Source organism: Haliotis rufescens, unplaced genomic scaffold (genome assembly GCF_023055435.1).
Source record: "Haliotis rufescens isolate VD_foot unplaced genomic scaffold, xgHalRufe1.0.p SCAF_20, whole genome shotgun sequence".
NCBI lineage: Eukaryota > Metazoa > Mollusca > Gastropoda > Lepetellida > Haliotidae > Haliotis > Haliotis rufescens.
Genome location: NW_025963891.1, coordinates 14,869,760 through 14,886,180, shown reverse-complemented (window position 1 = coordinate 14,886,180; position 16,421 = coordinate 14,869,760). Strand labels below are relative to the sequence as shown.

The following is a 16,421-nucleotide window of genomic DNA, read 5'->3' as shown; positions in this document are numbered from 1 at the left end:
TCAATTGCATCGACGATGAAATGCATGTTTTATTGTCATATCCTTTATGTCCGGATATTAGAGATAAACTTATACAATCATGTGTTCTATTATCACCAAATTTTATTCTTATGACTTTAAAAAAAAAGGTGCTATATTTTTACAAACCCAGATCTCACCTTTTATTTTGTATCCTCACCAGCTATTTTTTATAAATATGTATGTTTTCATTAGCAGTATGTCATAATCTCTGTGCGATTAGCATGATCAACCAGTAAATATAGATATTTTACGAACTTTATATTACAGTGTATCATGAGCGAGACGTATATACAATGATCAGACTGTCTGTCTGTAACGTTTACAATCAGATCGACATTATTAACAAGATCAACCAGGGTGTTATATCGTCGGAGCTTTACACACTATCATTGCTACGCTCAAAATGAAACTGTAAAGGAATGAACGATAACTTTGACACCGACGTAATTCATATGTTATACATGTTCCACGTTAAAATACCCAGTTAAAACATGCATAACGTTCCATTTCACATCTATCGGAAAACACATTTAAATACGTATAAAACCGAATACCTATTTTCTGTAAATTCGTAAATAAAAAATAATATACCATTGGCATAAACTAAAAAACAAATCATTAATCACTGTCAGATTTCAAACACTGCCTGGGTGGTTTACAAAGTATATATAAACAACAAAGAATACAAATATAACCGCATCTAAAACCAATTCGTTAACACTCGAGACATAACTAGTTTTCAGTTCTGTAAAATTAGATCCACACACCCAATCTGCTACAGATTTACAATACAAACTCTTATAGCTAAAATCCACCCCTTCTCTCGGTCACCACAGAAGTCAATTCACTTCCACAGTATCGCTCCGCATTGATAGCCATGTCTGTCCCCACGACTCAAAGCTCGGAGTGATTTAAAGGCTTTGCTAAACCAGGTGGCAATCTACAAGTCTGTATTGCCGATACCCAATACCCGACTAACACTTCAAGTATTCCTACGCTTTGTCGTCTATTTCTTATCTCACACTCTTATCGGATTGTAAGATAAGTGTAAACATATTTTCACGCTTGTAGTGACCCTAGAGGCGCGATACGGACGCGAGGTGTGGAGCCTTCTCTGCAGGTGTTAGTTGGACAAATACACCGGCGGGTCTGTCACTTTCAAAGTGTAAAAGTATTGGAAACACGGCCCAGTACTAGTATAAACACCTATAGAAATGAGATGGCTTCTTGCACCTGGTAGGGGTGAAATAATAGTGAATAAACGGCTATTAGTTAAACATCTAACAATATGTATGTAGATGCAGCTATCAGATGGAAGCCGGCTTTATGGGTGATTGGATTTGTATGAGGCAACGGCTTTGCTCCTAGCCAGTCGGGGGAGAAATGTATTTCAGCTATATGCGCCAAGAAGAGTGGAAATTGCGATAACATTGAAATTTTATATCCCCTGAGAGGAAAATGTACATGTATCGCGGAGGCTTATCCCCTATATTCCTGTTTCAGGGGTTAGCGTGTTTGGAAGATGCTGTGTTCCGCTCGGCGAGATATCTCTATAAATACCAGAAGCACGGATGGAAACAGTTGAAGTGTATTCAAGCTCTGTTTGTTTTAGTTACGGTCAAAGATATCCCAGCTGCTCTGGAGATCTGCGCGTTAAATTTCACAGGTAACCGACTAATTTTTCACCCAGTTGCAAGCTACCTGGAAGTGTAAACATTGGACGATATAGATCTGTATTCACTTGAGACTTGTAGTATTTCGCTGTGGGTTTGTCACAACGTGTGAAATTGGGAGGGGGACGGGCTGTTGTGGGTCAAGCTTCGGGTGGAGTCTCAAGACGTGGGTCGGGGGGTTTGGAAGGGGTGGACGTCGGTGGGGTGGGGTGTGTGTGTCAATCACATAGCTATCAACCTTGAGCTGTCGGTTACATTGTAATCTGAACCAGCGTACAAGATACCCCATTCGAAAACCACTATCAAATCTCATTTCGGATTAAAACACACCGTGCGGACCCATCACATTTCTTTCGACATGTTAGTCAATGGTTGGTAAAAGAATGAAGGCCCAGCGGTGAATGGACCCTAGTAATTAGACTTGAATGACACACAGCTTGAATAGTAGGGGGCGGAGCCAATGTGTGGCCTAGCTGTAGGGCCAACCCCCTGTTCTCCGCATACAGCTACCCAGGATCAAGGTATAGTCAGTGAGTCGTGCCAATCACTGCGCTCTTCCTCGTTCATACAGCCACAAATTAATAGAGTATCGGTCGAGGCATTTGGCTACTACGCGCCGAAGCGGTGAACACCTATATACGACTATCTATCACCACGTTAGACTACGGGCGTGAAGGTCCAGCCTCTGAGAATTACGATCGAGCTTTGAAATAATCAACAGTGTCACAGTGTCTGAGGCCACAACATCGCATAGAGCGCGTGGGGATCACAGTTTAGCCGACTCACGCGCGTGGTGTCAGATCCTTCGGCGCTTGTGTCGGTGGCATTATTTCTCTCTCCCCCGTCGGTGTAGGAAGGGTTGACACGTGCCCCCTCAATGTAGAGCTGAGGGAGAGAACATCACAAGGATACGATCACTGAACGCGGTGGGGTTGATACAAGTAACTCCCGCCCAATGTGAACCGGGGCATTGCCTTAACAGAGGCACCGCAGGAAGAGTGGAAGGAACAGTCGAGGATTATAGCAGCTCTGGGATTCTTAACCGAGCCAAACAGGGGTACGGTGAATGCTCTACACGACTAACTCTCCCGATCGTGGAGCGAGAGTGGGATTTTGTTTGTGAAACACAACCCTGGTGTACCAAACACCATGCGTGTGTACATTAGGACTTGTCGTAGCACTTGGCTACTCCGGGTACACTTACTGTTAATATTCTACCTGGGGTACGTGTGTTCGGCTGGTTATATCAAAATGTTTGCGGGTCAACAAACGCCACCTGATCCTTGCTATGATGAGAATGAGAAGCCCAAGAGGTGCGTTCCAGACTTTGAGAATGCTGCTTTTAGTAAAGAAGTGGTAGCGTCGAGTACCTGTGGTTCTCCGCCGAGCAGGTACTGCAAGTCCACAACGGACAACGATGCTAAGGTTATCAGGAACTGTTTTATTTGTGACGCGAATCACCTCAAACGCAGACACCCGCCGTCATACCTGACGGACCTCAATAACCCCAACAACCTCACCTGCTGGATGTCCGAGCCGTTTGTCCAGTACCCTCAGAATGTCACGTTAAACTTGTCCTTGCACAAAAAATACGAGCTCACGTACATCAGCTTACAGTTCTGCTCTGCCCGCCCGGATTCAATGGCAATCTTTAAGAGTATGGACTATGGTAAAACATGGATACCTTTTCAGTACTACTCCAGCGACTGCAAAAAGATGTACAGCAAAGATGCCGTTGCTGTCGTCACCAAAGCTAACGAACAGAAAGCTTTGTGCACGGAGGCCTACAGCAACATCGATCCCCTGGGCGGGGCCAGGGTGGGGTTCAGTACCCTTGAGGGACGACCATCGGCTCTGGATTTCGACAACAGCCCCGTTCTTCAGGACTGGGTAACCGCCACGGATATTATGATTGTGTTTAATAAATTAAATACCTACGGTGATGAAGCGAAGGATGACGAAGGGGCAAGGGAGAGTTACTACTACGCTCTGAGCGACTTCGCCGTCGGTGGCCGTTGCAAATGTAACGGTCATGCTTCTCAATGCATTCCAAATCGCGACGGGAGATTGGCCTGTGACTGCAAACATAACACTGCTGGGTATGACTGTGAGAAGTGTAAGCCATTCCATTACGACCGCCCATGGGCCCGGGCCACCCCGGGGGAAACTAATGAGTGTGTTGGTAAGTTCAATATTAATACTTTGTTTCCATCTAACCTTTTTGGTAGTGACTACACGCACATGAACCATTTAAAACTAAACATAGCTGAGCGTCTATATGAAATACGGAGCACATGTAACAATATGTTTATTTGTATGAATGAATGACCTCAAACTGAGCGTTACTAGTTGTTTATATGTAAACATAAAAATATATACATAAATAAATATATATAAATATATAAACATGTGTATTAAAATAGATATGAGTAAAAACAAATACGGTAAATAAAATATTTTTAACCAGGGTGTACATAAGTGTCTCGTGTATAGCGAGCTTATCACTTTAAAAAAATAGGCGAAGGAAATTAGAATATAAACAAAACCTAACTTGAATTCAGATCTTATCAAGTGATAAATATAAATAAACAAAACGGCCCTGCTCTGAGTATTTCCATTTGAATACGTCATACTTCCAATGAAAAGGAAGGGCGTTTGAAGAAAAAACTTGTATTTAATGATATCGAGAGCCTTGTATTCTCTCTATATTACGCCATAGTCATCTATTAATCAAATGTTTGACGTGGGGTTTTATATAACAGCGATAATGTATGAGAAAAAGCGTACAGAATTTGTGTTACATACGGAACTAGAACATAAGTTATTAAGTCGGTTTTACTGCGAAAATGTAGATAGGTTCTGGGATGTCTCGGCGCACAACTTTCCGATAACACCTGTTTTCGGCTTCTCGCGTTTCTAACACATAAATCTTTCACGGGACGTGTTTCACTGGAACGAGTTGTGTCTTCAAGTTTTTAACCCATACAATGTGCACATGCATAGTGTACAAAATCATGAAATCACAATGACAATTTTTTTAAAAACTGCGTCCACATTTTCAGAATTTTACTAGTTCTTTTCAGGATTTGGATGTATTGAGCGACATGTATATGTATATTTTGTGAGCTGGTACTGACGTTAAGAGAATCGATGTCGACAGGCACTTTGACCGGATGGCGAACTATGAAGCACGTGGTACTGACATCATTATGAGAGTGTTAATGTTGTTTTTTTCTGGAAGAAAGTCGTATATTCATGTTTCGGGGAGGGTTTGCTCTATATCGCATTCTTTCGCCATTTGCAGAAATAATTCTGAATGGGTATACCACGTTGGTATTGTCGAATCTCCTCCACGACAGCTTAGAAAGAGATTCCAGTCGTAAACCGCTTGAAATGGGACCATTTGAACTATTAACCAAGTTGCAAGGTTTACGTATTCCGAAGCTTAGGTATTTACTGTCTTAAAAATGCACTAAAACACAAGTTTCCGCAAACAATGGAAAGTTTGATGGCGGCGATGCACGTGTTGTGTAGAGCGAGCTCCGGGCTTCCCGTATCAGCATCTGCTTCGCCAGTAACCCGCACATCTGCTCGGGGAGCCACATGCATACACAAAGTGTAAATTTTAACAAGCAAACATTTCATATTTTTTGTACCGGAAACAGCAAAGGCCCTTGGAGGCCAGAGGATGACTTGTATTGCGTTAAGGAAACGTGACCCCACCCTCACCCACTACACCCCACCCCCACCCCCCTCACACACACACACACCTTTCTCTTACCCTCACGCCGTGTACACTTTCTCACTGCACCTAAAGTTTCTATAATCTCAACATTTCACAACAATCTCCAAGTGTTAGATATATATGTATCATTGAATCACTCAATTTTAGGTGTATGTTTATCATTACAAGATCTAAGCAATTATACCTTCTTAATTTGTCAGTTACGTGGGGTTATGTTTACTCGTTTAATTGTAAACATATAAATGGTAGGGACTCGGGAAGTTATTTTTATCGTGATTAATTTGAAATCCTAATAAGAAAATAATTTTATTACTGCAATAAACCAGAGTTTGTAACATAAGCTCGGAGAACACATTCCCCCGGAGATACTGATGCCAATATTTCAATACGCCAAACTAATTACACGGATTATGTCACCCATCTTTCTCACATTACCCCCACCCACAGCTAATACCCGCACCCCCAACCCTGACCCCTTGTAACGATCCTGCTACTGTACCGTGATAGAATCACACGTGCGTGATAAGCTCCCTCGGGACAGAATATCATGTAGTGACGTGAATGTCATTCATTGACCCCCGTGCGCTGTGCCCGGGGGTCGGGGGAGTGTCACAGCTGGGGTGGGGATCAGTGCAGGAAGGGGTCGGGGTTGGTACCCAGGGGGTTAGGAAGGTGTGATGTGGGGCTTGATAATATGTAAATTAAAGACAGTTTAAGAATGTTATGTCAACGTGATGGGATTTTAATCTCTGAAACACATGTGAAATTAATTCGCCTTCAGCTCAAGAAAACGACGGGAGAGTAATTTATCTTTTAATTATTTGGATAAAAGATTGCCTCTAAATTATTTCGACAAATATTAAATGCTAAATGATTTCTTATTTTTTATGTTCCCCCTGTTTTAGCATTAGATTTAACTTTAAATTGAATTGAAATGACAGTTAAATTAGTGTTATGTTAAACAGAATAAAATAAATTTCACAACGTGTTTTTAATCAAATACACATTTGTTTTTATCGAATATTCAAAATCCTCGATGCACAGCCTTTATTTACAATCAGATGAATGTTGTTGTTTTTTGTCAAATGAAGGTACGGAAGTCAAGGGAACAAAGATGAAAGTTCATATGTCCGCTATGATGTCATGAAAATGGTTTTAAGTTGTTTACAGTTACAAAGGCGGGGCGTAAACAATACAACAAATAAACTTATTTGGCTGTCATGAAATTTACCCCGAGGTTACACACAACGGGGCCAAAAAAGTTTGTAACTAACACCCCTACTTCCACAGTTTAAACACTGTGAACAATTTGTACGAATTTTAGCGACATTAGAGCATATCATGTCCCCACCACTCGAGACCGCACGAGGTTTATAACAGATTAACCGGATACCGGGCGTAATTTGAGTGTGTGATCATTATAATCCCGCATAAACGTTGTAACTCCGAGAGGCGAGAGTGGATGGCCCCGTCATACAGTGGTGTTATTTTATTAATGGCCATCTTGTATTTCCTATCAACACTGCTAGGGTATGCACATGCTCGTTTGCTATGCTAGATTATCAGCAGAGGTGTTAAGTTCATGCCTCCAACCTCAGCAATTCGCCATCATTACTCGTATCTGGCGCGGGTGCGACAAGGGCTCGTCGCTTGCCGAGTGAACAGGCGATAAAACTGCGCGGAGGTGAAAGTAGCGAGTGTGTCTCAAGCTAAAACAAACAGGGCTGTCTGATGGACTAATTTGTTAAACACGGGGAATTAAATAATCAGCTGTGACAGCTGGCTAGTTTAGCAATCGCTGAAATGGCGACCTAAGTTTCCTCGCGGCGAGATAATCGCCTTGTGGTTGATGCGGTCATTCGGAAGATTCTATCGACTTTCGCGGATTTGTTCACTTTGAAAATTATGCGATTCTTCCGCCGGTTTCCCTGCTGTTAAATCACACATTCACGGGAAGCAATCACATTTTACAGATAGCAAAGTTTATTCAGAAACTAGTCATGTGCAGTAATTGATTTTAGAAAATTAAGTCTTTCAATAGACTCCGATTTGTTGATGTTAAGCGAAATGAGAAATGTCTCCATTGTCATAGTATTGAATACTGTGGATGGACGTTGGATTGCGTTGACAGGCTTCACAGATGGGGCGGACAAAACTCTTCACCGAAGACGGATGAAAATAAATAGAGGATAGACAAAGTAATTAGAGTTCTGTTAAATCACCACGTTTCCAGCTCCGAGACCGGGATTATCCTTAATTTAATTCTACAATTACGTAATAGTCATGCGTGTAATTATAGCCCTACTTGGCGATTACCAAATTTCAGAATTGTCTGCATTAAGTTCGACTTAAGCATAATTACTTCACTTCAATGAAGCGGATTTGACATAATTACGCAAGGTATTGACAAATGTTTAATATCGCGATCTGTTTAATTTACTTTCAAATTGATTAATTGAAAAAAAAAAAAAAATACTTTTAATATTTCCCATCATGTAAATCATGAATTTATCAAATAATCGCAACAACTACAATACAATGTCGATACATGTATTTATTCGAATCTTCGTATTTATTTGTAAAATAACCCTAACCATGAATAATACTATATATTATAATATACTTTATTAGTGCTGATGTCGATACGAATTATGTGCGAAATTAAAACTTTGATGAATAAGTAGCTAAAGCGCTTATAATTCTTGATTCAAACTCCGAGCAGAGTAGGAAGGAATGCACGCGTTTAAAACAGTACATTTTGGAAATAAAAACAAATCGGCAAATGATTGTGAGTAGAAATACCCTATTCCTCGGTTATATAATATCATCCCTACCATACCAGACCATACACGTGCGTATTAACTGTCACAAGTGAGTTTTCCTTCAATCTAATTTGTTGGGGGGAAAAGTCAGAAAAAGGTAGGTTTCTGTTACGTTTTGCCGAAGGAGTTTTCTGTTTTGTGCATTCCACGTGAAGCCGGCGTATCACCCGCCACAGAAATCACTCTTGTTCGTTAAACTTGAGAAGAAAGATAACGTAAAGCAAGCAATTCTGTGTCGTAACAATGCAGGGAGCGAAATCCGAGATCTCCGATAGTTGGTGGACTTTCTCCCATTGCCCCGGAACAAATGCCTTTCCCCAGACCCAGGGAGACCCCCGCCACCCTAGCAAGGGTAGGGATTCAGAGTGTGACCCTCGTGGCCCCTCCTTCCCATCCCTGCTTATTTGTCTTTCGTAATATCTGAACCATTTTGTCAACAATGCGGGACTAATTTAGCAAACAGTGTACAGAGATTCTCCGTGAGTTACAGTGAAGGTCACTATTCCATTAAAGGAATGCTACGGAAATTGTATCAATTTTACTCCTGTTAAAGAGATTCAAGCAAATGGTAAAATACATTTTTAACGCATTTTATACATCTTACATGTATTGAAATGATTGCTTCACGATTAGAACTGTTCAAAAGCAAGTGTTTACGCTGAGATAGTTTTAAGCTTTCGATTCCTTCAAAATAAAACGTTTCAAGGAAGTGTTTACGCTGAGATAGTTTTAAGCTTTCGATACCTTCCAATAAAACGTTTCTTCAAGGCAGAAAAAATCAGTTTGTTCAGGGAAACACATATCTAGTGCATAAAACACGTGAGAACGTACTGAATAACATGTAAAAACTATATTATGTTTCTTAGCTTATCCTCCACGTCACAAGGAACGGCTTGGCCTCCCAGGTCCAATACAAGTCCGTTCAAAATGTTTTACTATACAAACTCCACCATTTACTACTTCTAATACCTTTGATGGCTATTTTGAGAATGTTTCTTTTAATGGGCGTAGTATAAAATACTCAACCGTTCAGTCCTTCTAGTTCACGGCGTTCGAGGACCAGTGGCAAACCAAAAACACAACGCAGAACGAAATGTCTCGCTTTTGTAAGTGTCGTATAATGAGTTCAAATGACTTTAGGAAGTCGGTTTCCTTCCTCAATGCGTAGTAATACTCTTATGATTTCTCATTTCACACCCAACGTTTATTCCACAGCATATAAATCCACATACCTTGTTGTCGGTATTTATTTAAACCGCAAGTACTCTTAATGTAACTCTGCGATTTTGGAGGATGTATAAAACATACCTTTAAGTTTATGCATTCCTTCAAAAGTTAGGTTAGGTGTTAGTGTAAACATATACACTATGGAGTCGTGTACTCTTTAACCTGGGATTAACTATCTGTAAAGATTATGTGTTTGCTGGTAAACTATACACGTAGATAACATCTTTCACCAGTATATGGCGACCGTATTTTGTGTCTTGTACAGCGTGGCAGTAACATTCGTGTCCGTCATACAGCTTTTGTTTGTTGAAAATTTATCATTCGGATAAATTTACAATTAAAGCGGGCTCCCCATTTTTTATTTGCACAGAAGGGTTATATGCGGACGAGATCCGTGAAAACAGAATCCAAATACAGTTATTTAGCTTAGCTCTTTCTAAACACCAATGGCTCAGGTCGTACCAGGGATATTAGCAAAGTTCAAGACAGATTTTTGTAGTATGGAAGTCAAAACGGAAACTTGAATGTTCCGTGTATTTTTCCCTCTTGTTCGGCCATCGCCGTACTTTTTCACACAACCACGACAATCCCCGATAATTTGCACCTGGATGTCGGAAACTGCCGAAAACACTTACGGGGGAAACCGATGTGGGCGGATTACAACCCAAACTCTCCCGACAAATATCTATACTTGCGGTGTAATTCAATTAATTCCCGTGCCTGAAAAGAACGCTTTAGTGGTTACTGGCACCGGGGGATGCTTAGATTTTTAAACACGTTTTCGACACATTCTTCAAATGTACTGACAATTGAATGCACACACCATAACATAGTTTAAATGGTCTCAGAGAAAACCTAATATCCATGTCCTGATGGTAGCTATAAGGAAGTGCCTTAGTTCCAAGCTTAACATTTAATTTTTTTTAACTCTAACAACAACGATATCACATCATAATAGATACATATAAACGTCAACGCCAGAGAGTAACCAGTCTCGATTTTCAACCGAAACAGATTCCATAGATCGTAAAAGGCTAAATAGCGGTGAAAATATATGATTGGATCAGTGAAAATCAGTGATGACACCAGGTGTTCGCGAAAAGGGTAAGCATGCCCTGCCCTATCGGTAGCAGTCACGACATTCCTTATCCTTGCACACAGCTTTCAGACATAGTAGTACCATGCGATACACCGACCCTTTCTGGTTTTGTTTTTCGGGTTTCAGTGTCATTAGACGTTTACTCAAAACAGTTTAGTTCGCCTGTACTCGTTTGAATTATGCAGTAATTTCAGTGATTAATAGAATTTCGCGTTCATTCAAACACCAGTGTGAATATGACGTTGGTTAGATATGCCTATCTCTTTATTAAAACTTTTTTTCGAGCATGACTTGCTTACGTTTGAAAGTGAGAGCGAAACTCAGTTATGGCAGTGCCTGCATTGTTGGTGTCTGCTTGTGTTTGGTATGCAAGTGTGTCCCATTGAAGAATTGTATAGAAAAGACGTCAACATATATTGTACACTGACTACTATAGAATGAACCGTTGAAACCAATATCGGTACGTGCCACCATTACATACGTTATGAAGACTGGGTTCAGTCTGTTGGTGCTTTATAGTAGGCCCTCAGCGGGTGTTGCTGCAGGGAGTCTTTGCGTTTCATCAGGATAATGGGGAAATTAATACTGATATAACATAAACTCTGGATCAGCTCCTGCTACAAATAGGTTCTGACTGGTTTCGTTAGTTTACAACGATGCGGGAATCCTGATGGCACGATAGCAGCTTCCACTCGCGTCACAGGTTGAGAATATTTGTGTAACTTTTAATAAATCTAATATCTTATTTATTTTAGCTGTTCAGAAATGACTTTCCCTCAGCATCGAAACCTATTACGACGCGAACAATTCAAGATTAGAGATTTATGACTAAAACTCTTGACCCCATAAGCAGAAAACAGTATGGTGTAGCACAGCATTGCGTTCAGGTGTTTAAGTAGACAGTATACGCCCCTTGAAAACTATCTTAATAAATCTTGCTCTCTTGATACGTCTGTACCGACAGACATGGGAATTGCCTTAACCCCGTCTCCCACTACACACAGGTTACAGGTCTACTCGGAACCAGGCACGATACGGCTTTGAACTTCACTCGGTAGCGTTAGATTTGGCTGCAACATTCGTTGGGGCAGTGTTTACCCCGAGGACAATCCCGACTCAATCTTAGCTTGTTGTGATAGGGAAGAGTTATATGGCTTTCAATTCTGTCAAATCAGTATACTTTCGAGGGGGGATTTGCCGTGTGTTGGCCACATTGCCGTGCTTTATCACCTACACCGTATCGCTAGGATAAATACCCTGTTGACAACAGCGGACTTGATGTAACGACATTGCGTTACGAACTACGCGCATGTGGGGAGAGGAAAACACGTGGCAAATGGTTGCTGTTTGGACCAACACTGATCGTTATATCGGTGAATGTTGGCAGTTCAATACCTCGCGTCTTTTAGCATTTACCCAGTCATATAACGATGAGATAAGTTTTGAATCTCTCATTTCCCGTGTGGAAAGCTTCTAAATGGTTGCCTTACAAAGTTACAAGAACTTTTTGGTGTGTGTGTGTGTGTGTGTGTGTGTGTGTGTGTGTGTGTGCGTGTGCGTGCGTGTGCGTGTGTGTGAATGTGTGTGTGTGTGTGTATGTGTTCTTGTAACTTAAATAGATGAATATATTGTAAGGCAACCATATATATATGTGTGTGTGTGTGTGTGTTGTGTGTGTGTGAAGGAAATGTGATGAATGGTTACCGTGTCATGATTCCAAGGTAAAATATACGTGGGTTTTCATCATTGTTAAAATTGAAACGATGGTTGGCAAAACACGTTACATTACGCGGCGCACCGTACACGTTACCCGCCCGAGAAAATTTGACCCATATGACATGATATCGCTATACATGGTCAGGGCGCAAGGATGCTCGGTCACAGCCCCGACAATGAATGGATTAACTTTTAGCTTTAAGCGTGTGCTAATCACTGTTGCACCCTACGGGGGATATGTCCCACCCCCATATACCCGGGTATTATATCCACGGGACCAATTGATATTCGATTAAGGGTTCAAATGTTGAAATAAAAAGGTCACGTGAACGAAAAGGATAGAAAACTCGGAGCTGAATACCCCATCACAAAAGAGGAACGCCATTTGCAATTTTATGTCATCGTATTTAAGTTAGGTCGGAAAGATGCCCCTTTGATGCTTTGCTACGTAAGTCCATCGCCGAGATCCGATTCAAGCGAACTATTCAACGGCCTCGCTGTTCTCCGGGGCTTATAATTAACTGTGGAATCAAGTCTGTTTACTATAAAGAGAAATTATCAACTATGCCATCTGGTTGTACACGGAGCTAAATCAGTAAAGCGTGTAGTTTCGCACCTTGATGCTGGCGGCAGATTCCACGGCTTGTGAGGCTAGGCGATAACATCTCGATCCGCCTTTAAAACTAGTATCACTTTTACATCTCGCCCGCTCGTGAAGATAGCTCTCCAAATATACTGTTACGATTAGCGCTAGTTACATATCGACCGTCTGTCGAGTCGGCGGTACGTGTACACTGTTTCATCTCTGCTTCTTATAGATAGGAAAATACATCATTAACAGAATTGGCACCACATGCCTGTAAATGGTCAATTCTGGTGATAAATGCAAAAATGACCAGATTGACGCTAACTTCTCTGCTGTAGGTGTACGTAGCCGCCGTGGGGATGAGAGGGTACGCATGCTCCGTGATAGAACATAAATCTGTTAGGCGCTCTTATCGCAGGCTATATCTGCGAATATCCAGTGGTGCAGAAAAGAGCAGATTACCATAAAATGTTGGCGTTTGTTCATTGACTGGCAAAACAGACTTGCTGCGGCTTCTGTTAGGAATCAATTGAGCTCTCTGTGTTGGGGCTGATAATAACATAACCATCTCGGAGGTTGTAACAGATTCAATTGATCCGATGTTCGTGACCCTATCTTCTCACGATTTAAGTGTATCCCGTAAGTGCCACACATCTAGATATATCGGAGTCTGGTGATACCGCATGTAACTGCTTCGTGTAAAATTCTGTTAGGAATCTTGTTTTGGAATTGAAGTATGTTTGCAGTTTGTGTGTCTCTATGTATAGAAGACTTTTTAAAATGCATTTCGTTTTGGGATGTTATTTGTTTGTTGTTTAACGCCGCACTCGACAATATTCCAGCTATATGACGACGGTCTGTAAATAATCCAGTCTGGACCAGACAATCCAGTGATTGACATCATGAGCATCGTTCTACTCAAATGGGATACGATGGCATGCATCAACCAAGTCAGCGAGCCTGACCACCCGATCTCGTTAGTCGCCTCTTTCGACAAGCATAGTCGCCTTTTACAGCAAGCATGGGTTGCTGAAGACCTATTCTAACCCGGATCTTCACGGGTCGTTTTGACATGTTAAAATCTCTGTGGCATATACGTGTATGAAAAGAAGTTAGAACAACGTTTTTCAATAACAAATATACATCACTCAAATATACCTATATATATCTAAGTTTAAGTAAGGTCAAGAATGCCGTAATTAGCCTTGTCAGATATATTACTGACCCCTAGCGGGACAACGTTATGCAACTCTAACCTCTTATCTCAATGTGCAGAATATTTCGATTCACTGTACTGTAGAAGACGGAGAGGGATTTCAAGCTTCTTGTCACACCCTCCTTCATTCACGCGCCGGTATATGTTGCATTAGCACCGAGAGTGGAACTATTGTCATCACCAAGAGCAATAAATATGTTGACATCAATGTACAAGAGCATATATCCGCGATGCATGTATTCGTGGCATGTTCCCTGTGGGCTTTATCTTGACAACACACGTTTCCTCCAAGAGTCTCTGCGTGGCACTTTATACTTCCATATGCTGCGTTTACACACTTCTCATGTTTGTTTCCGCGCATTCTTCAGTGATAAAGTGCAGTATGTTCCTCTATACAGACTTATCACCATAGTGATGACATGGCATGTGCATTGAAAGTGTTGATGTTATGAACTGAGAATGTAATGTATTCTCGGGTCTGCTTTTTTCTGTTTGCGCTTTCCCCTCCTGTTTTTAAACAGAGTATCAACAATGGAACCTTTCCATAACACACCCTCCATCGTACGGACCATGGCGGTTTTGCCACAGAAACATAACAGTGTTGTTTAGTCCGATGATGGAGCCTCTGTTCATTGGAATGTACAGCGTACCGAGTTTAGCATTCAGAACAAACATGCCTCGGATTTCTCTGTGGGTTTCCCCGCTGGTTTCCTTGCGGGTTTCCTGCGTGTAAGGGTAATCCTGTAGTGTGAACGTCTACGCGGCACGCTAACATTCCAGGTTCGAACCCGAGCATGAGTACATTTTGAGAAGCCAAGTTCCTCATGTCTTAAAAATTATGCCGTGATTATAATACTTGGTTTGTCAGCGTAATCATTTCCTTCAGAGACCATCTCAGTATGAGGCCTCTGTACCCATACCAGCTCTTCACAGCAAGATGATGAAGCACGTTACTGTTAAGACTTATGCGTTTAAATATGTTATGAAACCAGCTACAACAAATTTTGAATGATTTGGTTTCATGCCCCTGGTCTAATTATCGTTTTATTATATCATAAAACCAGCTACAACAAAATTGAAAGATTTGGTTTAATGCCTCTGGTCTAATTATCGTTTTATTATATCATAAAACCAGCTACAACAAATTTTGAATGATTTGGTTTCATGCCCCTGGTCTAATTATCGTTTTATCATATCATAAAACCAGCTACAACAAATTTTGAATGATTTGGTTTCATCCCTCTGATCTAAGTTTTAATGAAAAGTTTATTTTCGTTTAGATCTTAAAGTAAACCAAAATTTAGATGCTGCTTTCATTGCCTCCTCTAGAAGTCTTTGAAATGTATCCCGTTCTCTCTCTATACTAACCAAGGCTGACTCGATGTACCTTCTTTCGGTTCTATACCGATCAGTGACATTAACAAACAACATTTCCCAACTTTTACCACCTGGCTATGTCATATTTTTCCAAGCACACAAGCCACATGTATTGCTCTCAAAAGATTATGGCTTCAGTGTACCAGGAACAACTTTCAGGCGTTTTTCTCTTGTTTCTGCAGCAATATTGCCGTATAGATGTAGATTGTGTCTACCTTATGTGTGTATTTCACCCAGTCGCTACTTTAACGATGACAAGACAAGTTAGAACACCCAAATGATACGGAGATAGGAAAGCTTTAAACCCGGAAATGTTCTTTCTCAAGCATCCAGCCATCGCTAAAGCTGGTTGTGGGTCACGAGGGACAACACTAGAACGCGGAACGCACGTGCGGTGATGGTATCACGGCGGCGCCCCCGCAACATATACATAACATTGACGCACATCCTGAAGTACAGATAATAAGCAACACAAATATCAGTATTATGCTTATAACGAAGGGCCAGAATCCCCAGGAGGATGCAGTGGGATTTGGCCCACCTTGTATTTCGGCAGTGTAGGAACCATCAAAGGCAATTCCTGTCTCCAGGTTGAATCACCCCCAAACGTTATCTTGACTGGCACCGCGTCAAAGAGGGTAACGTCATTTGTAAAGTTAAAAATTGGGAGAAAGCCAGGGTATAATTCAATTGGTGCAATTTTCTTGTGCCGTTTTATATTGTGTTTATTGTATCTGTCTGGTATGGAGGTCTTGGTGCTGAACTTAATCTTTTCCATCCGTTTTGAGGACAGTGAGTGAGTGAAACAGGTTTAGGTTGCAGCGAGCAACATCATTCTATGTCATGGACGTCTGTACATGACCGAGGCTGTGCTAGCTAACCAGTGGTTGATAATATGAGCAATTATCCGAGACAAGTAGATTCTGAAACATTGTTTTG

At 41.2% G+C, this 16,421-nt stretch overlaps 1 protein-coding gene across 4 annotated transcripts in view; it reads left to right on the top strand.

The window, feature by feature from the left end:
- Positions 1–2,203: 2,203 nt before the first annotated feature.
- LOC124132249 (netrin-1-like) overlaps positions 2,204–16,421 on the top strand; it is a 60,137-nt gene continuing 45,919 nt past the window's right edge. Inside the window, exon 1 of one of the 4 annotated variants that reach the window (XM_046496100.2) lies at positions 2,204–3,876. In XM_046496100.2, the coding sequence (XP_046352056.1) occupies positions 2,844–3,876 (1,033 nt within the window). In that variant the 5' untranslated portion in view covers positions 2,204–2,843. The remainder of the gene's footprint in view (positions 3,877–16,421) is intronic. The other 3 variants (XM_046496113.2, XM_046496091.2, XM_046496107.2) reach the window with 3 other exon arrangements.